The sequence below is a fragment of the Scyliorhinus canicula genome, chromosome 10 (genome assembly GCF_902713615.1).
Source record: "Scyliorhinus canicula chromosome 10, sScyCan1.1, whole genome shotgun sequence".
Lineage (NCBI taxonomy): Eukaryota > Metazoa > Chordata > Chondrichthyes > Carcharhiniformes > Scyliorhinidae > Scyliorhinus > Scyliorhinus canicula.
The window spans coordinates 12,635,387-12,656,956 of NC_052155.1; the positions used below are offsets into that span (position 1 = coordinate 12,635,387).

At 48.7% G+C, this 21,570-nt stretch overlaps 1 protein-coding gene across 3 annotated transcripts in view; it reads left to right on the forward strand.

The window, feature by feature from the left end:
- LOC119972233 (vacuolar protein sorting-associated protein 13B-like) overlaps window positions 1–2,266 on the forward strand; it is a 1,046,946-nt gene extending 1,044,680 nt beyond the window's left edge. For all 3 annotated transcript variants that reach the window (XM_038808618.1, XM_038808616.1, XM_038808617.1), the window contains exon 62: window positions 1,630–2,266. In XM_038808618.1, coding sequence (XP_038664546.1) covers window positions 1,630–1,878 — 249 coding nt within the window. In that variant the 3' untranslated portion in view covers window positions 1,879–2,266. The remainder of the gene's footprint in view (window positions 1–1,629) is intronic.
- Window positions 2,267–21,570: the final 19,304 nt, after the last annotated feature.

The window sequence follows — 21,570 nt, forward strand, 5'->3', positions numbered from 1 at the left end:
AGGAGAGCTTATCCAGTGAGTGACCCATCAGCACCCACCATCTCCATAACCACACACCCCACAAAGAACATTTGGGCCTGTGAGATGGATTGGCCAGCATACCTGCAGAGACCAACCAGGTGTACAGTGGAAGGTAATCCTGAAGGCAGGAGTCAGACCGTCAAACGATGAGGAGCACCAGAGCTCAGCTCCCAGCGCGTCATCATCATCCTCTGTCCCGTGGACAAGACCCGCTGACACTGCCTGCCCAGGGCCAACACCCTGTAGTGATGCTGGTAGGACCCGCAAGGGGAGGAGGGGGGGGGGGGGGGGGGGGGGAGCTGCGGTGGTGGGATGGTGTGAAGGGAGGAGGGACGCGGGAGGATATGAGTGGCTATGGGGAAGTGGGCACCACTTGGAAGAGGGTGGGGTGGGGGGAGTATGGAGAGGTGGCACAGGATGGCAGAGCTGCAGGGGGCTGGGCCTCTTCGTTGGCAAATCTGGAAGTGATGAGGTTGTCCCACATGCGGCGGCCCTGGAGCACACATTGGGTATCCTGTCGTGCCAGCCCTTGCTCCATGCCCGGTTCTTCCAGGCCACCCTCCTCATCTTCCTCATCAGATGAGGCCTGGCCGCACTTCCTCCTCCTCCAGCATGTCCCCCCTCTGTTGGGCAGCAGGTCAGCACGGTGTTGTCTGTGGCCTCCAGAGAGGTGTCATGAGCCAAAACCTCAGCGGGTGACCCTTGTCACCCAGGAGCCAACCCCTTGTGCCGGGAACTGACGAGTGCATTTACAGGACGCAGTGAACTGTCAGCTCACTGGGCTAAATCGCTGACTTTTAAAGCAGACCAAACAGGCCAGCAGCACGGTTCGATTCCCGTACCAGCCTCCCCGGACAAGCGCCGGAACGTGGCGACTAGGGGCTTTTCACAGTAACTTCATTGAAGCCTACTCGTGCTAATAAGCGATTTTCATTTCATTTCATTTTCATTCAGAGTGAACAGCCAGCGGGGGGGCCGGTAACTTGTACCAAATAGGTGTGTTTAAAACACATACTGCAGCAATGGTGGTCTGAGTCAGGCCAAATAGGACCGAGGGAGACATCCCGATCCGTGGAGCTGTCACCAAGTCGCTCTCCACTGCACCCACGTGACTTCCGCCTGAGGGGAGGCGGAGCATCGTGGAGGCCGGGAGCATTGTGGGTCAAACGCACTAATGACTTCTAAATGAATGCAAATGCCAGTTTTGGATGCCGCCACCAGCGAGGGGTGCAAACCTCATTATAGCCACCAGCGAAGGACCCGAACATTGTGCCCGAATCGGTGCCGGGCTCGGACCTCGATTTTGGCCAGACGCCCGATTATCTGTGGCGTCGTGAGATGGAAAATTTGCTCAATAACTCCAGTGAGGAGTTCAGGAGAATCCTCTTTACCCAGAGAGTGACTAAGGGGGAAGCTGAGTAATAGCATTCAGGAGAAATGAATCGAAGGAGGTGCTGATAGGGTGAGGTGGAATAGTGTGAGCGGATGCTTATGTGATACACACATGCTGTAATTACTGTGTAATTCTGTATAAAGCGAAGGAGTAAGACTGAGAACGTGTACAAAACTGAGGATTAATGCTGATGTCGTTCTTTCTGCCTCGTTTAGGGAGATGGCATCCGAGAAAGACTTTCTGAACAGCAGTATGATCGGCTGGTGGATTACGTCACGAGGATGTCGCAGTATATCGTTCCCAGTAGCACAGCCATGCAGCTGGCTTCTCAAGTCGTTGTTGCTGATCCGCCAGCCGCCAGAGCCAAGACTTACCAATACTTGGTGGACCGGCACTTTGGACTTGTCTTTGTGAGCAGGTTTTCTCTGGTGAAAAACAAGGCACTGCGGAAGGGATTTCACTAGTCAAAAAACGTGCAGCAATGTCAAAGGTTTTTTTCTTTTTTAGCGATGAAAATGCTGATGTTTTGCTGAATGAAGGACTGCCAGCTCTTAATCAGCATCAGCGAAACACGGCGCTATCTTTCCTTAAGAACCTTTAATTAAAAGAAATGTAATTTGGGTCAGTTTGTTTACGTAATTTAATGAATTTGCCTTTCTCAATACTGACCCTAGTTAAATCAACTGTGTAAATATCTGTTTAATGAAAGGGATGTGGCCACTAACGCTGCTGAAGCAACTTAGTTAAGTGCTGTCAATAAGGAGTTTTTATTATTCTCTAATGATTGCGTCAACGAAACAAGTGTTAAATATAACTGAAAATATTGGAAGTAAATAAATGTTAAAGTCGGAATTGCACGTGCCATTTTATTTTGCAAATAGTTTGACGGGTCAGCACCTAATTATCGAAGGGTCTTTCGGGCTAATGCGTTTGACAATCCGGTGAAAGATTCTCACTTGTTATAAAACAAACAAGGTTGAGAAAGTGAGAATCTGGTGCATCTGGCAGGTGAATCTTATATCAAATAGGTTTCAAAATCGTTGTGATCTTCTCTCACTTGTGCTCCTGGCTGCTTCCCCCATCCTCCACTTTCCCTAATTTTAAGCTCATCCAAACCTCTGGTGCCCTCATTCTAATTTGAGCCAGGAACCTTTCGTCTATCACCCCTGTGCCCCTGACGTACGTGGGTTCCTGTCCTGGCAAAGCCTTGAGTTTAAAATTGTTTTGAAATGCCTCCACGGCCTCCTCTCTGTAACCTGCTCGGACCGCTCCAACCTCCGAGATATCGAAGCTTCTCTAATTCTCTAAACCATCATTGGTGAGTCAGCTGTCAACGGCGAAGGCCCAAACCTCTCGTCATCTCTTCCTGTCTCCTTGAATCCAAACCTCTTTGACCAAGTTTTAGGTCAATTGTCCGAATACATCTTTATGTGGCCAGTTGGGATTTGATAATGTTCATGTGAAGAGCCATGGGAGAATTAATTGCGATCAGCGTGCGATATAATTTCTTAAAAATTCATTCAAGAGATATGGGCTTCACTGACTAAGCCAGTATTTATTGTCCATCCCTAATTGCCCTTCAGAAGGTGGTAATGAGTTGCCTCCTTGAACTGCTGCAGTCCTTGTGGTACAGGTACACCCACTGTGCTGTTAGGGAGGGAGTGCTGGGATTTTTCACCCAGTGACAGTGGAAGGTCGGTAATATATTTCCAAATCAGGATGATGTGTGGCTTGGAGGGTAACTTCTAGGTGGTGATGTTCCCATGCGTCTGCTTGTCTTTCTAATCTTGATGGTAGTGGTTGTGGGTTTGGAAGATGCTGTCTAAGGAGCCTTGGTGAGGTCCTGCAGTGTATCTTGTACATGGTACACACGGCTGCTACAGTGTGTAAGTGGTGGAGTGGATGAATGTTTGTGGATGGGGTACCAATCAAACGGGCTATTCTGTCCTGGATGGTGTCAAGCTTCTTGAGTATTGTTGCAATCAGAGGGAAGTTTGTGGAACCACAAGCGGCTCTTCTGTGAAGGAGGGGAGAAAGAAGATGGAGAAAGCAGTAATGGTAGGTGATTAATTAGTTTGAGGAACAAGCAGGCGTTTCTGCGGTCGTAGAAGTGACTCCAGGATGGTCTGTTGCATCCCTGGTGCCAGGGTCAGAGATGTCACGGAGTGGCTGCAGGACATTCTTCTGGGAATGGGTGATCAGCCCAAGGCTGTGCTCCATGTTGGTGCCAATAAATTAGGTAGGAAAGAGGATATGAGGTCCTGAAAGATGATTTTGGGAATCTAGGAAGGAGATTTAAAAAATAGGACCTCAAAAGTGGTAAACTCAGGATTAATGCCAGTCCCACGTGCAAGCAAGTATAAAACAGGAGAAAATACTGGACAATTTCAGCAGGTCTGACAGCATCTGTGGAGAGAAAAGGGAGCTAACGTTTGGAGTCTGGATGACACTTTGTCAAAGCTGTCATCTAGACTGGAAACGTTAGCTCCCTTCTCTCCACAGATGCTGTCAGACCTGCTGAGATTGTCCGGTATTTTCTGGTTTTGTTTCAGATTCCAGCATCCGCTGTAATTTGCTTTTTTTGAAACAGGAGAATTGAGCTATTAGACATGTGACTGGAAAGCTGGTGGTGGGGGGGCATCAGATTTCTGAGGTATAGGGACCGGTTCTGGGGAAGGTGAGACATAGATACATAGACGATTGGGGCAGGAAAAGGCCTTTTGGCCTTTCGCGTCTGCTCCGCCATTTGTCACGATCATGGCTGATCATCCAGCTCAGTAGCCTAATCCTGCTTTCTCCCCATAGCCTTCGATCCCATTCTCCCCAAGTGCTATATCCAGCCGCCTCTTGAATATATTCAAAGTTTTAGCATCAACTACTTCCTGTGGTAATGAATTCCACAGGCTCACCACTCTTTGGGTGAAGAAATGTCTCCTTATCTCTGTCTGAAATGGTTTACCCTGAATCCTCAGACTGTGACCCCTGGTTCTGGACACACCTATCATTGGTAAAATCTTCCCTGCATCTACCCTGGTAAAATTCTATAAGCCTCTATGAGACCTGTGCAAGTTGGCCGATCTACACCTGAACAGGAGTTGGGCGAATATCCTCACAGGGAGATTTGATAGTGCTGTTTCGTGTGTGTGTTGGAGGAGGTGTGGAGTTCAAACTAGTTTGGCAGGGAGTGGATAGAAACTTAAGGTCAAATCCAGAGCATGGAACAAGATTTAGAGAATTAGTGAGTGACTCTGAAAGGCAGGAGGAGCACAGGTTAATTAGTGTACAGCACAGGAATTTGGCGGCGGTAAAAGGTTGGATTGGATTGGATTTGTTTATTGTCACGTGTACCGAGGTACAGTGAAAAGCATTTTTCTGCGGGCAGCTCAACAGATCATTAAGTACATGGGAAGAAAAGGGAAGAAAAGAAAATACATAATAGGGCAACATAAGGTATACAATGTAACTACAGAACACCGGCATCGGATGAAGCATACAGGGTGTAGTGTTGATGAGGTCAGTCCATAAGAGGAGTCTGGTAACAGCAGGGAAGAAGCTGTTTCTGAGTCTGTTCGTGCGTGTTCTCAGACTTCTGTATCTCCTGCCCGATGGAAGAAGTTGGAAGAGTGAGTAAGCTGGGTGGGAGGGGTCTTTGATTATGCTGCCCGCTTTCCCCAGGCAGCGGGAGATGTAGATGGAGTCTGTGGATGGGAGGCAGGTTTGTGTGATGGACCGGGCGGTGTTCACGACTCTCTGAAGTTTCTTGCGGTCCTGGGCCGAGCAGTTGCCATACCAGGCTGTGATGCAGCCCGATAGGATGCTTTCTATGGTGCATCTGTAAAATTTGGTAAGGGTTAATGTGGACATGCCGAATTTCCTTAGTTTCCTGAGGAAGTACAGGCGCTGTTGTGCTTTCTCGGTAGTATCGTCGATGTGGGTAATGTAAATACAAGGAGCAGAGTAAATAAAGCCAATGGGCTGGGGGCAGAGATATACACTTGATATACATGATATCATCGCTATAACGGAAATATACTTCAAGCACTAATTGGGACACACAGCGAATGCAGACACCCTTCGTCACCTACCTTTGCAAGAAAGCATCACATGTACCCCAGTACCACAGTAAATCATCACGACATTACATTTTTTAAACACGTTTCCAGTCTCGGTGAAGTGGATCAGGAACTGGGCCAAATACTTACAGGATGGGTCTCAGAACATTAAGCCATTCTTTACCCTCAAGAATTAATTGAGTTGTCATGGTAACATCATACTCTGAGGAATAAGAGTTCTTGTACTAGGCAGAGAGCTGCTCCTATAAAAGCAAATTACTGTGGATGCTGGAATCTGAAATGGAAGGGAAAATGCTGAAAAATCTCAGCAAGTCTGGCAGCATCTGTAGAGAGAAAAGAGCTAACCTTTCGAGTCTGATGACTTTGTCAAATGCTCCTCATTGAATTGCACAGCGCTCACCCTGGCATCTCTCTGTGTGGTAGCCTGGTATTGATGCTGATATCGAGAAGCTAATCAAGCACTGTCCAGAGTGCCCTACTGCACCCTTGGAAATGGCCTGGCCGTGGGTTCGAATCCATATTGATCGTGTTGCTCCAACAATGTCTTTGCTTGTGATCGATGCACAGTATCGCATGCAACCATCAAAAGATTACGCCAATACTTTTTAACTCACAGATTAAACTCACACGGGCAGCACAGTAGCACAGTGGTTAGCACTGTGGCTTCACAGCACCAGGGCCCCAGGTTTGATTCCCCGCTGGGTCACTGTCTGTGCGGAGTCTGCACGTTCTCCCAGTGTCTGCGTGGGTTTCCTCCGGGTGCTCCGGTTTCCTCCCACAAGTCCAAAGACATGCAGGTTAGATGGATTGGCCATGACAAATTGCCCTTCGTGACCAAAATGGTTTGGAGGGGTTATTGGGTTTCGGGGACAGGGTGGAAGTGAGGGCTTAAGTGGGTTGGTGCAGACTCGACAGGCTGAATTATCTTCAACACTGTATGTTCTATGTTCTATTACCTGAAGTCATGGTATCAGACAATGGAACCGTATTGACAAGAGCTGAGTTTCAAATCGTCACCTCTCTCTGTGGCATTAAACACGTTCGAACTGCACCTTACCAACCAGCATCAAGCAAACCAGCCGAGGGAGACATACAAACGTTCTGGTCTAAAGAAGGAACCTCGGAGACCAAAATCGCATGATTCTTTAGCTATCGTATCATTCCACATGCAGCAACGGGAGCTCCACTGGCAGAGATGCGAATGAAATATTGGCCGGGATTCTCCGAAATCCCAGCCAAGTGTTGACGCCAGTGTAAACACCGGAGTGGTGTAAGCCGGCGTCAATGGGCCTCCTGGCCCAGCAATTCAGCGGTCTTCAGGGGGTGCAGCACGGCGGCGGAATGCTGACCGCTGCTCCGACACCGAAAGACGGCCCTGCAAGGCAGGCGCGGGTCTGAGCATGTGTGTGATGGCTGTCTCCGATGGCATCTGTGTGCCGGCCGTTACTGTGCCGGCGCATGCGCGTGGTTGCCGTCTCTGTGCTGGCGCCAAGCAACATGGTGGAGACCTACAGCGGGCCCGTGCGGAAGGAGGTAGGCCCCCTCCAGATCGCGGGCACCTGTCGATCAGAAGCCCCCGATTGCGGGCCTGGACCCCGTGGAGGCCCCCTCCGGAGTCAGATTTCCCCGGCGCCCCCCCCACCAGGACGACCACCGCAACCGTGGATCCGAGCTCCTGCCAGGTGGCAGCAGGTTGGAACCACGCTGGCGGGACTCGGTGGAACATGACCGGAGTTCAGCTGGTCGACCGCGGAGAATCATAGCGGCCCCCGACCGGCGGCACGGCGACCACACGGGCGCGATTGGTGCCGATTCTCCTCGGAGTCAGGAGAGGGTGCCGCCTGGGATGGGCGACACAGTTGGTTGGAGGAGCTGTGGGAGAATGGACATGTGGTCAGTGGAAGGGATGGGCCAGTCAGTAAAGCAATAACAACTCACGTTTGACAGGTGATCCAGGTGGAGTCCGATGGTTCCTCACCTCTGCGGCGTCCGGCAGCCTCTGTGTGGGTGACCGCCCTGTCCTCAGCCACCCCGGTCCCACCAGGAGCCGCTCCTTGAAGGAGGTGAGGATTCTCCTGTACGGCACCGCTCCGCCAGTCTGGGCCTCTCCCGAGGGTTATGGAAGTGCTTTTCCTGAGGAGATACAGAGAGGATATCGTTAGCCACACTCGTGGTTCACAGCTGTAGGAGAGGGGGTGTGAAGGAGAGGGTGAAGAATGGGCTGGGGGTTGCATGGGGACTTGGGGGTGGATGCTTCCTTTGGGGAGGGGTGGGGGGCATTACTATCTATTCACCCATGTTGCCCGGTGTAGATCATTGACCGTTTTCTGGCCCTGGAGGCTAGTCCTCCTGGTCACACTGCCCGAGCTGACAGCTGCCGCCACCTCATCCCAGGCAGCACTGGCTGCCTTGTGACTGACCCCCCGGGACCCCTGGTGGATCAGGACATGCCTCCTGGCCACCACCGCGACTTGCAGCCTCCCCAGATCAGCATCTGCGAAGCTTGGGGGCTGGTCTCCTGGGCAGCATTATTGCGAGCTCGCTGGAGTTGGCTGAGCAAGTGCAGCTTAAGTGCTGCTCGACCTTGTTATCGGGGGGCTGGTGAGCGCGGTCCCGGCGAATCAGCCGGCGAGCCTTCAATTGCGACGAGTAGCCCGTGAGACCTCGTTAAGTGGATCAATTAACGCTGAGTAGCGTTGCCAGCCTCACTGGGCCGAGCGCCGGGAAGCTCGCGGCAATTACCGCTCGCTGCCACATTGAGAAATGTTTCCAGAGACATGCACCCTGAGATGTAAATGTGGGTGGCATGATTGTCAAATCTGCAGATGCCGTGAAAGAATGGTTGTGTGGTTGATGGTGAAGAGGGCAGCTGTTGATTCCAGAATTATATCAATGCTTTGATTGAGTGGGCAGAGAAGTGACAAATGCAATTCAATCTGGAAAAGTGTGAGGTGATGCATTTGGGGAGGGCAAACAAAACAAGGGAATACTCAATAAACGGGAAGATATTGAGGAAGAGAGAGACCTTTGAGTACATGCCCTTGAAGGTGAAAAATGAAATGAAAATCGCTTATTGTCACGAGTAGACTTCAATGAAGTTACTGTGAAAAGCCCCTAGTCGCCACATTCCGGCGCCTGTCCGGGGAGGCTGGTACGGGAATCGAACCGTGCTGCTGGCCTGCTTGGTCTGCTTTCAAAGCCAGCGATTTAGCCCTGTGCTAAACATCCCCTCTGGCAGGACAAGATAGACAAGAAAGTATATAATGGCCTCTTTCTGCACTGTTGTCTAGTACCAGAGGGTGATGTTCAGATAGGTGACCAAGAACTTGTTTTAAATTGTGGAGGAGGAGAGGGGCAGAAGTGTAGGGAGGGAATTCCAGTGACGAAGGCTTGGCCTAGAGTTGTCCAGTGATTCAGGACTGAAGGAGGCTATTTTTATCCATTCACGGAAAGTTGCAAACCAGTCCAGTGGGCATTTAAAAGTCAACTTCATTGCTGTGGAAGTGGAGTCATATGTATGGCCAGACCAGGTAAGGATGTCCTTCCCTTAAAAGTATTTTAGTGAAACAGGTGGGTCTTCCCAACGGTGGTTTCGTGGACATCATTGGACTTTTCATTCCAGATTTTTATTCAATTCAAACTGAACCATCTGCCATGGTGGGATTCAAACCCAGGTCCCCAGAGTGTCACGCAGGGTCTTCGGATTATTAGTCCACTGACAACACCACTACACCACCATCTCCCCCTCTCAGTGAATCAATGAGTCAGCCAGTAATTTGGAGGCGGAACAAGACATGTCTGGTGGAGCTGTCAACAATCTGACTATTTTACAGCAAACAGGGTCTATTTGCTCAATGCGAGTGCAGCACAGCAAACAGTCTACAGAATCCATTTAAATCGAGTCTCGACAAACTACAGCAAACACAACTGAAGACCAAAACTGCAGGAACGTCTCCCGATTAAAAAGTAGCGCGATTTCTCCAGCAAAATGTAGCAAGTGAAGGATAGTTACACAGTTCTAATCTTTTACAACAACGCAGACACCAGGAGAATTACCCGACCATTTTAACCCTGGCCGAGAATAATGGCGCACTGGTATGCAGCCCTTTTTTTCATGTCTTGGCATGATCGTTTCTGCATGTAAGATTCCTCCCGCTGACACGAAAATGATAGATATCGAGGGTAATATAAATCCTGAAATGGATCGCGCAGCAGCTAATCGTCGTTCACGGTTGGAAGGAAATGAAACGTAAATGGCGTTGCATCGTGTACGAGCCGAATCAGCCTATGAGCTGCAGGAAGCCTTAGGGGAAACATGAACAAGAATATTTGGGCCAACTCATAAAAGTTACCAGATGCAGGACAGTACTGGGCATTGCAAAGGCAGATGAAACAGCACAGATGTTCACAACAGGAGATATAAATCTCGATTCACTGCGCGTTGTGTACACATACGCAAATAAATAAAATCTCATCCCGCTCCCTTCAAAGGAAAAGGCCAAGATTCCTTGAACCGATTCCGCTTTGTTGTGGTCAGGTGAAAGCCAAAAGGAATCAGTTCTGCCGATTTAATGAGCGTATTTGATGGCAAAGGTGTTTTGCCTTTTTTTTCCAATTGCCACATCACCGATGGCAGTCCAGCATGAGGCTGACTAATTTGTGGCAAAAATCTAATGACGCTTGAGCTCTGCTTGGCTTTGAAACTGCCAGCTTTCTTGAGCGCACCTCTTTAAAGCATGCATTTGCAACATCTGGTTTCAATTTTCCTTCAAATAATCTGTGTCTAAATAACAATATTTGCACAACGTCTACTAAGGTTCATTTCATATTGTTTGCTAACTTGTTGGATGTTGAAGTCAGCTACTTTGTTGCCGTCACTGAGAAGGTGTCACAAGTTTCAAATAGAACTTCACATAGAACGTGCGGTTGTTGTGTATAAGGACAGTTATCCTTGTTGTTTTGTGCTCTGTTGACAATTTTCTGTTATTGCTTTGAGGACAGCCTGCAACAATGGAAAAGTTTGCATTTGTTTTTCACCATACGTCTGGATAAGCACACTGTCATTACTTCTTGCGGCTGATGGAAATTAACTTCTGGAGTCTGCACATGCGCAGTTAAACAAGGAATTCCAAACGTTGTTGTCTGTGATATCTCATTTCTCCATTGGGCGTATTGTTCAAGTCCCCTGCAGACTGCTATCAATTAAAAATTGCTGAACTAATGAAAACCTGTCCTTTTTGCTATGAGTCCCACTGTGAAAATCCCTGAAAAGGTTGTGCCTCGTTGAATGAGGGGGTCACAGGGTTTCTAATGGCATACTACAGTCATAATTACTGCGAACAACTTCTCTGGCCCTGAAAAGCTGATTTTAAGTAGGTGGAATTTTCAAATTTCTCCCACTTTAGCAAAAGAAAACCATGGACATTTAAAAATACTTAATTTTAAAAGGTTGTTTGTGATATTTTAGATTCTACTTTAATCCAATGTATGCTTCCAATTATTTATTTTGCTCTCTGTAAAATGTGACACTCGATTAATGCATATTACTTTCTTGGCTTGCTGTCTCTGTGATTGATGTGATTGCTTATTCTGCTTGATGGTTCGATTCTCGGCTTGGGTCACTGTCTGTGCAGAGTCTGCATGTTCTTCCCGTGTCTGCGTGGGTTTCCTCCGGGTGCTCCGGTTTCCCCAACAAGGTGGAGATGGTTATCAGTTTCAAATTCCTCGGGTGCATATCTCCAAAAATCTGTCCTGGTCCAGCGACGTCGCGCTACCTCCAGTACAGCAGCGCCTATACTTCCTCAGGAAACTAAGGAAATTCAGCATGTCGACATTAACTGTCATCAACTTTTACAGATGCACCATAGAAAGCATCCTATCAGGCTGCATCACGGCCTGGTATGGCAACTGCTCGGCCCAGGACTGCAAGAAACTTCAGAGAATCTTAAACACAGCCCAGCCCATCACACGAATCTGCCTCCCATCCATTGACTCCATCTACACCTCCCGTTGCCTGGGGAAAGCGGACAGCATAATCAAAGACCCCTCCCACCCGGCTTACTCGCTCTTCCAACTTCTTCCATCAGGCAGGATATACAGAAGTCTGAGAACACGCACAAACAGACTCAAAAACAGCTTCCCCGCTGTTACCAGACTCCTAAATGACCCTCTTATGGACTGACTTCATTAACACTACACCCTGTATGCTTCATCCGATGTTGGTGCTTATGTAGTTACATTGTGTACCTTGTGTTGCCTATTATGTATTTTCTTTTATTCCCTTTTCTTCCCATGTACTTAATGATCTGTTGAGCTGCTCGCAGAAAAATGCTTTTCACTGTATCTCGGTACACATGACAATAAACAAAATCCAAAATCCTATCCAATTGCCTTGACGTGGCGCAAGATTCGAAATGACTTTGCAAAAAGGGAAACCCATGTCTGAGATTGCGGGAACTTTCTTTGAGGTCAGCAGCAAGCCCCATCACTTCAATCCTTACTGCAAAACCCAGGCCCAAATGAATGATGCCTTTTGGTCAGTTGCTGGTACAACTCGGGTATGAGTCAGTATTTTGTGAAGAAAATCAGCATCGATAGCACAGGGCTAGAGCACTCACCATGAAACTATATTGCATGAAGTTCAGTAGCCACTGTATTTTAGTTCATTTGACTTGGAATTCTTGAAGGACTGTTATCGACTGTATCTGCCATTCCTAGCGTACTTCACTCCTCTTGAAACCCCCTGAGACCGTCCTCCAGAAATGTTTGGGTTAAGTTTATATTGGAAAAGAAAGTTATATTTATGTAGCATTTTGAGTTTGCCCACCAAATGAAACTGATTCCTTTTGTAAAGAGTTTGTGGGCAGACTTCAAAGAAGAGATGTTGTTTCAGTTAGTTGCACTTGAGTTAGCAGCCAGCGAAAGATGTAAACATAATGGGTCCCACAGATGTCTTACATTAAGAGTATAGTATTTAGCAAATTGCCGCCTGTAGTATGATCTCCTGTTTTGTAACACAGCATAAAAAACCTTGCACTTCTTCCAGGATGAGTTGGTCCCACAGGAGAGAGACTGCAATGAAAAAGTCCATTGGAGAGGAATCATGTCAAACTCCGATACAGGGAAGAGAATTAACATTTCTCCCAACAGACCATGGATTGGAGCCCTGGAACAGTCAAATCAGATGAAAGCGGGAACAGGAGTAGTATATTCAGCCCCACAATGTTGCAACACCACTCCATTGGATCATACATGATCTGGAAATAAAGTGCTGATTCCATAATAATGGTTTAACTGTGGGGCAGAGTTGTAATCGTCTAGTATTTGACCATTATGTATCTATATCCACAGGTATTTCGAAACCCAGGAAGATTTTGAATCCGCGACCTCCACAACAATATTTAAACACATTTATTTTGATCCGCAATAGTTCCAGGAAGCTGGCTACGGCACCGAGATACAGTGGCAGAACAAATGCTCATTGAAACTGTATTCGTTCATGAGATGTGGGCGTCGCTGGCAAGGTATTTGTTGCTCTGATTGCCCTTGAACCAAGCGGCTTGCCTCATCCCAGAGGCGAGTTAGAACCAACCACACTGCTGTCAGCCTGGAGTCACATGGAGGCCAGGTAAGGACGGCAGATTTCCTTCCCTAATGGACATTAGTGAACTGGATGCGTTTATTTTTAAGGTGACATTTATGAGAGCGAGGAGCTTTCTGCCAGAGTGAGCAGTTGAGAAGAAAATAGATGAAGGAGGAGGGAATCGAAGTATTTTGATAGGGTTCAAACGAAGTAAGGTCTGAGTGTCAGAGCCGTTCCTTTTTTCCTTTAATTTTATTGATTTGTTCTGTGGGCCCACAATCGGGATGTGCCTTTAAGCAGAACAGGTTGAAACAGCCTGCTTGCCAGGACACTGTGTTCCCAGGTTTTGGGTTTGGGTGAGCCAACCAGCATCTTCGGCACCGGATGGATCTTCGAAGCTGGTTGTGGAGGGAGTCAGTTTGATTGGTTAACTGGCAACCCATAGGTTGGCCAGGGTCAGTGTTTTGCCTGGCAACGGTCAATGGTTGGTTCCTGCATGATGCTTTCTGAGAGAACAGGGCAGAGGTTTTTCGACATTGGAAGTGAAAGGAATTCTCTCTCTCTCTGTCTGAGATAATGGTGACTCTGCAGGAACGGTAGACAGCTGTGTCAGAAAAGAAACATCCCAAGTTAGAAGGAAGAAGCACCAAAACGAAAGCCTGAACTTCAGAAAGAAATTAACTGGAAGTCATCCCTGTGCATTAAAGATCCTTATCCTTTTGTTTTTATCAACATATTATTTCCCATTCCCCCAGCCTTTCCCCTTTTGTGTGTGTGTGTGTGTAGAGAACATAAGAACATAAGAACGAGGAGCAGGAGTAGGCCATCTGGCCCCTCGAGCCTGCTCCGCCATTCAATGAGATCATGGCTGATCTTTTGTGGACTCAGCTCCACTTTCCGGCCCGAACACCATAACCCTTAATCCCTTTATTCTTCAAAAAACTATCTATCTTTACCTTAAAAACATGTAATGAAGGAGCCTCAACTGCTTCACTGGGCAAGGAATTCACAACCCTTTGGGTGAAGAAGTTCCTCCTAAACTCAGTTCTAAATCTACTTCCCCTTATTTTGAGGCTATGCCCCCTAGTTCTGCTGTCACCCGCCAGTGGAAACAACCTGCCCGCATCTATCCTATCTATTCCCTTCATAATTTTAAATGTTTCTATAAGATCCCCCCTCATCCTTCTAAATTCCAACGAGTACAGTCCCAGTCTACTCAACCTCTCCTCATAATCCAACCCCTTCAGCTCTGGGATTAACCTAGTGAATCTCCTCTGCACACCCTCCAGCGGGTGGGGTCAGATAGGAAAGGGGGTATTGAGAAAGGGGCAGTAGATAATTAATTACATTGTCTGTTTAATTGTAATACTGTATGTAAGGACCTAGGGTATTTTAAATAAAATTGAATTTAACCTGTGTTGTGACTCTGGGTCAAGTGAGGTGGGAATTGGCCATGCACTAGCACAGGGCATTGTGACATGAGTGTGGAGCATAAACACCAGCAGAATAGTGTGTTTTTATGTTGCTTAATCTATGTCGTCCATGAATTATTTTAACATCTCTTTTACATAAGAACATAAGAACTAGGAGCAGGAGTAGGCCATCTGACCCCTCAGGCCTGCTCCGCCATTCAATGAGATCATGGCTGATCTTTTGTGGACTCAGTTCCACTTTCCGGCCCGAACACCATAACCCTTAATCCCTTTATTCTTCAAAAAACTATCAATCTTTATCTTAAAAATATTTAATGAAGGAGCCTCAATTGCTCACTGGGCAAGGAATTCCATGGATTCACAACCCTTTGGGTGAAGAAGTTCCTCCTAAACTCAGTCCTAAATCTACTTCCCCTTATTTTGAGGCTATGCCCCCTAGTTCTGCTTTCACCCGCCAGTGGAAACAACCTGCCCACATCTATCCTATCTATTCCCTTCGTAATTTTATATGTTTCTATAAGATCCCCCCTCATCCTTCTAAATTCCAACGAGTACAGTCCCAGTCTACTCAACCTCTCCTCGTAATCCAATCCCTTCAGCTCTGGGATGAACCTAGTGAATCTCCTCTGCACACCCTCCAGTGCCAGTACGTCCTTTCTCAAGTAAGGAGACCAAAACTGAACACAATACTCCAGGTGTGGCCGCACTAACACATTTTCTTAATCATAGAATTATGGGGCACAGAAGGAGGCCATTGTGTTGTACCAGCTCTTGGGAAGAGGTCCTCAATGAGCACCACTCCATTTCTTTTCCACCTCACCATAGCTCTGCAATATATTTCCCCCTTCAATCGTTTGTCCAATTGACCGAGTTGTTTATAACTCTGACACCGTGTCCATTTCAGGCAGTGCATTGCAGAACACTTCCTCTTGAGCTGATAGAACGTAGAATAGAATGTCTGGATTTACATTTCCGAGGATTAGTGGTGGCCTGAAAGGGAGCATGTACAGCTGAGCTCATCAAGATGATTTCAGATGGCGAACGATTCCCACTGACATAGCCTTGATTAGTTGCATCGCTCAATGATGCAGTAACAGTTGGGGTGAAGTAGAACCAGCCCACAATTTACAATGGAGTTTCAGTAAGGCCGTAAGAGCTCACTAATAAATCATACAGTGCTTTCCAGTATCGGTACATGTGTATTTAAACATGGAAATTAAGCTGTTGCTGTGCCATTTGCCCTGCACCTCCATAACCAGCACTGAAGCAAGAGGCTTGATGTTTAAACACATAGGACAAGGGTGTTAACATTTCTGCAATTACTTCATTAGTTACACCAGAGAAAATAGGGCTTGTTAAGTATAAGTGAATTGTTTACAGCGTTTAAGTATTAATCACTGACAAACAACCTTTCTGACACGAAAACCTGGGGCGAAATTCTCTGCAGACCGTCGTAACGCCGATTTCCGGCGAGAAAAATCGGTGTAGATGACTCCGGCGTCGGGGCCTTCTTTTAGGCCGCTATTCTCCGTTCCCGGAGGGGCCAGCAGCTTTTCACCAGCTGCGGAAGTGGTGAGACCCGGCGTTTTGGGGGTGGGGAGGAGGAGGAGGAGAGAGACAGCCCGGCGTTTGGGGGGGGGGGAGGAGGAGGAGAGAGACAGCCCGGCGTTTGGGGGGGGGAGGAGGAGAGACAGACCCGGCATTTGGGGGGGGGGGGAGGAGGAGGGAGAGAGACAGCCCGGCGTTGGGGGGTTTGCGGTGTTGAGTTGAGAGGAGAGGGGGGGGGGTTTGCGGCGTTGAGTTGGGGGGGGGGACCCGGGCGTTGAGAGGGGGGGGACCTGGCGTTGAGAGGGGGGGACCCGGCGTTGAGAGGGGGGGGTTGCGGCGATGAGGGGGGGGTGCGGCGTTGCGAGAGATGGGGGGGCGGCGTTGGAGGGAGGTAGGGGTGGTGAGGGGGGGGTGGTTGGGGTAGGGGGCAGCGGCGTACAGAGGGGGGGCGACGGTGCGTTGGCCCCGGGCATCCGTCGCCCCCCCCCCTCTCTGCACGCCGCTGCCCCCAACCCCCCCCCGATGCCGCAACCCCCCCCCGATGCCCCCCCCCGATGCAGCAACCCCCCCCGATGCCGCAACCCACCCCCCCGATGCCGCAACCCCCCCGATGCCGCAACCCCCCCGATGCCGCAACCCCCCCGATGCCGCAACCCCCCCCGATGCCGCAAACCCTCCCCGATGCCGCAACCCCCCCCGATTGCCGCAACCCCCCCCCCCCCGATGGCCGCAACCCCCCCCCCGATGCCGCAACCCACCGCCCCCACCCCCCCGGTGCCGCAACCCCCACCGATGCCACAACCCCCCCCCGATGCCGCAACCCCCCCCCATGCCGCAACCCCCCCCGATGCCGCAACCCCCCCCGATGCCGCAAACCCCCCCCCGATGCCGCAACCCCCCCCCGATGCCGCAACCCACCCCACCCCGGTGCCGCAACCCCCCCGATGCCGCAACCCCCCCTGATGCCGCAACCCCCCCCCCCGATGCTGCAACCCACCCCCCCCCCCCGACACTGAACGGCGTCAACCATCATCAATGGTTGACGCCGTTTTAAAGCAACTGTGATTTTCGCCGACGTGACCCGTGGCCACGTCGGCGGGACTTCGGCCCATCCGGGCCGGAGATTTGTGGAAACTAAAAAAAAAATGAAATCCCGCCGGCGCCAGCTGTTTTCAGAGGCTGCCGGCGGGATTTGCACAGCGCCGGTTTTTGGCCGGTCAGAGATTTAAAAACCCTGCGGGAGCGGGAATAACGCCGCTGTCGGCCGATTCTCCGACCCGGCGTGGGGTCGGAGAATTTCGCCCCTGGGTTTTGCAAGCCTGGACACTCATTCCTTCAGATTTTAATTATTGTTGAAAATTTCTAAAAAGTAAAGGCTGCATTTGCTGCCAATTCAGTGCATGTGTACTGACGCGTCGCCATTGCAAGCAATGAGTTCCACTAGCTAGGGATGTCTGTGTGCACCACACTCCTGGTTTAACTGTTTTTTCAATGAAGGGACTTAATGTACTTGGAGCCATCCAATTTTAATTTGTCTACTTTTGGATCGAAGATTCCCTTCTGAAATTCAAATTTCCCTCCGATTCCTGGCCGTAATGCAGTAGCCAGATGCACTCTTCTGCGTCACAAACAGCTGATCACTAAAAAGCAAGCCAAGGCCCATCACAGCCTCCCCGAACAGGTGCCGGAATGTGGCGACTAGGGGCTTTTCACAGTAACTTCATTGAAGCCTACTCGTGACAATAAGCCATTTTCATTTTCATTCCAATGCCGCGTTATTTCCCCTCACAAACCCCAAAAAGCCTTATTTTCTTTCTTGTTAAACGTGACAAGATGAAGTTGCGAGCATAAGATTATCTTGTTGTCTGAAGTTGGTGACAATGGGGAAAATGTATTATTCCGCAAGCTGTTGGAAGCTATGGCGTAATCAAGATTGTGAAGCTGTGCTCTGAGCTCTGTGTGGCACCACAGTGCCCTCGTTGTGCTACATTTGTAGCTACATTGAGAGTTTCTCTCTCTTCAGCGTTTGAAAGAAAATATCGGTGTAATACACAAAGTGCTTCAAGAGCCGTGGGCTGGTTTCTGTGCATGTGTGGCAAAGTACAGCTTTAATCACCTTGATGCACGATACACAAATGCTCAGAAAATGCAATAAATCAACACCGCGTCTCTTGTTCTTGTTCCTGCTTTCCACACTTTGGCCCATAAATCAAAACCAAACACTGAGGTTTGGCATCATTGTTTTTTTGCGCTTGGGTGGGCTGGTACGCATGCGCAGATGGATACCGACGGTCATCTTTGTGGCCAATTTGCATTTTGCAGGAGACCAGTGAAATATTTAAACTATCTGTATTTTACTTTTTCCTTTCTGTCTGTTTATCTCCCTCAATTATACTTCCTTTTATTTGCAATTCGGTTGACACAACAGTAAATACCATTCCTGGGGTTTCCTGGTTTAAAGTCTGTGGGCTGGATTCACCGATTTAGAGGCTAAGTGCCGATGCTGGTGTGTGGAAACTGTGGCGTTTTACGATGCCGAAATCAGGGCCGAACCCTCACCGATCCTGTGACCGTTGAGGGGCGAGCAGCCGCGGCGAGTAACACTCCCGCTTCCCATGATATAAACGGCTGGAGAATGACCCGGTCTGTGGCCGCACATGCGCACAGCGACGACCTGCAGCGGTCGTGTCCCCTAAAACATGGCGCCGGCTGTGCGTGGACCCGACCTGCAAATAGTGTCCTCCGGCCACCCCCACCAGTACCCCAGCCCTCGCCCCCCCTCGCCCCCTCCCCGGCCAGCAGCACAGCTCCAGGTCAATTCTGGTAACACAGGACACAGTCCGCAGATGCCACGCCGGGTTGCCGACCACTGAGACCACACTCTCCCCCCCCCCCCCCCCCCCCCGGGCGGGGTCAGGAACTCAGCCCATCAGGTGACACGCCAACACCGTTCCAACGGCGCGACGCAATGATGCCATTTCAGGGGGGGCGGAGGATAGAAAACCGGGGTCAAACCAGCGCCACCCTCGATTTGACCGTCGGAAGGGCTGCTCCTCCGGAAAGCCCATTATGATATCGGCGTCAGTGAACAGTGAATCGGGTCCTGTGTTTTTCCCTAAAGATTATTCACATGGATCTCTGAATCACTGCAGGGGCAGTGTGGAAAACTTTTCTTTATCCCAACATGGGATGTGAACATCACTGCCAGGGGCAGATTTTGATCCACATCCTGATTTGCCCCTGAGAAGGTGGTTGTGAGCTCCCGTCTTGAATCGCGGCGATTCCACAGATACCATCAAACCCCGATCACGGTGGCCACGGAGGTGACTGAGGTTGAAGAGTTTTTCACCTATGAGGTAATTAATACTCACATCAGAGGGCAGTTGATCTTCGAGGTGTCGAGTCGCTGTCCAGTAGATGGTAAATGGTATGGGGGCTGTCACGTAGCCTTGCTTGACCCCAGTCTGGAATTTCAAGGAGCCTGTTTCAGATCTCCCACTTACGACAGTAGCAGTCTTATCATCGTGAGGCAATTGCAGGATAGTGATGAAAATTCTTGGACATCCAAATCTTTGAAGCACAACCCACAGAGCTTTGCAATTAACGGGTGAAGAGTTCCTGGTGTTGTTCCTATCATTTATCACAGATTTGTCTGGCAACAAAGACCATGTCAGAGAATCCTCGGGATAGCCTGAAGCCACGCTGTGTCCCTGGGAAAATTTCCTCAGCCACGGGAAGGCAATTCAGGAGAATGCATGTCGGAATTTTCCCTGCTACGAAAAAGTGGGGGAGAACCTCGATAGTTTCCACTGCATGATTTATCTCCCTTCTTGAAGATGGTTACAGTTGTCACATTCACAAATACTTTTCCTCCCATTCCATAGAATGAGTGCAAGGAGTCTTGATGAGCTGATCAAGTACAAATTAAGTGCTTAATGAAATACATTTCTTTCAGAATTTCCTGCATTTGACAATGCTTAGCAAATGATCGGCTGAACAAGGTTCCTTTACTTTTCTAGTTTACGCAAACATTGAAATAGTAAAAACTGCAATTTCGAACTTTAGTCTCTGAATATCTTAGATCATTTGACTTAATTGAGGCCTCCTGTCTTTCATTTGTCACCCTACAGTTACTGACCCCTGCAGTCCATATCCTAACTCGCACAAAGTCCTGCTCACCTATCCGTCCTGTACTCCTCATTCTGCATTGACTCCCAGTCTGGGAACACCCCGATATTAATATCCCATCCCTGTGTTCAAATTCCGACAAGGCCTCGCCACCCCACCCCCATCTCCAAAACCGTTTCCAAACTCACAACCCTCTGGGTTCTCTGAGCTCCCCTTGCTCTGATCTCCTGTGCATTCTGATTCAAATTGATCCACCATTGTTAGCCGTACCTACATTTGCCTGGGCCAAGTTCTGGAATCCTTCCTTCAAACTCTCTGCCTCTCTCTCTCTTCCTCCTCCTCCAAATCACTCCTTAAAACCTACTCCCTTTACTAAGCCTCCAACTATCTGCCCTGCTAACTTCTTATGAATTTCTGGGCCAAATTTGATGAAGCTGTGGGGAATTATCCCTTTGAGCTCGTGATGCTAGATTTGCAGCCAATATGACGAGGTTCAGCGAAACAACTCGAAGGTACAGTTCAGAGCTAACTCTTAATCTTTATTGAGCGGTTCCCACTTTACTTTCATTTAGAGTAAGCATACGCTTAATTGCATACGTGATCCATATGAGACATCACGCCCCGAGACCATCCCTCTTCTAGATTGTCCCATGTGATGAATGTAAGAAATGATCATATTTTATATATTTTTTGCAGTAATGTTATTAAAACCTGGGTTAAGATTGTAAGTGTCTTTTCTGCTTATTTCCTTTGTTCCCATTTATTTTATTATTTTTGGTCTGTGGACCCGTGATCGGAATGTTCGTTTAAGCAGTGGACTGGACTCGAGCTGATGCAGCCAGCTCGTCAGGACAGTGTGTCCTGAGGTTTTGTATTTTGGAGGGGAGAAACTAAACTTGTCGGCACCGAGTGAATCTTCGGAACTGTTTGTAGGAAGTCAGTTCGATTGGCTGGTTGGCAGCTGGTGGGTTGGCCAAGGGCAGCGATCTGCCTGACATTGGTCAATGATTGGTTCCTGCACGATGCATTCTCAGAGAACTTCGTAGAAGTGATTAGACCTCGGAAGCCGAAGGAACATTCTCTCTCTCTCTCTCTCCTTATCTCATTGTTGAAGTAAAGAACTGCTTTATTGTTCTAAAACCAATAAGTGCCTGGCACATCTTTACTGTAAACTTGAAATCGAAAGAGAAAATTGACAACCTTGCCAGAGAAAACCACCTCGAGCCTAGAAGGAAGAAGTACCAAAAAAAAAGCTTGAACTCCAGAAAGACACTAACTAGAAGTCATCCCAGTGCATCAAAGATACTTTATAATAATAATAATCTTTATTGTCACAAGTAGGCTTACATTAACACTGCAATGAAGTTACTGTGACACATTCCGCCACCTGTT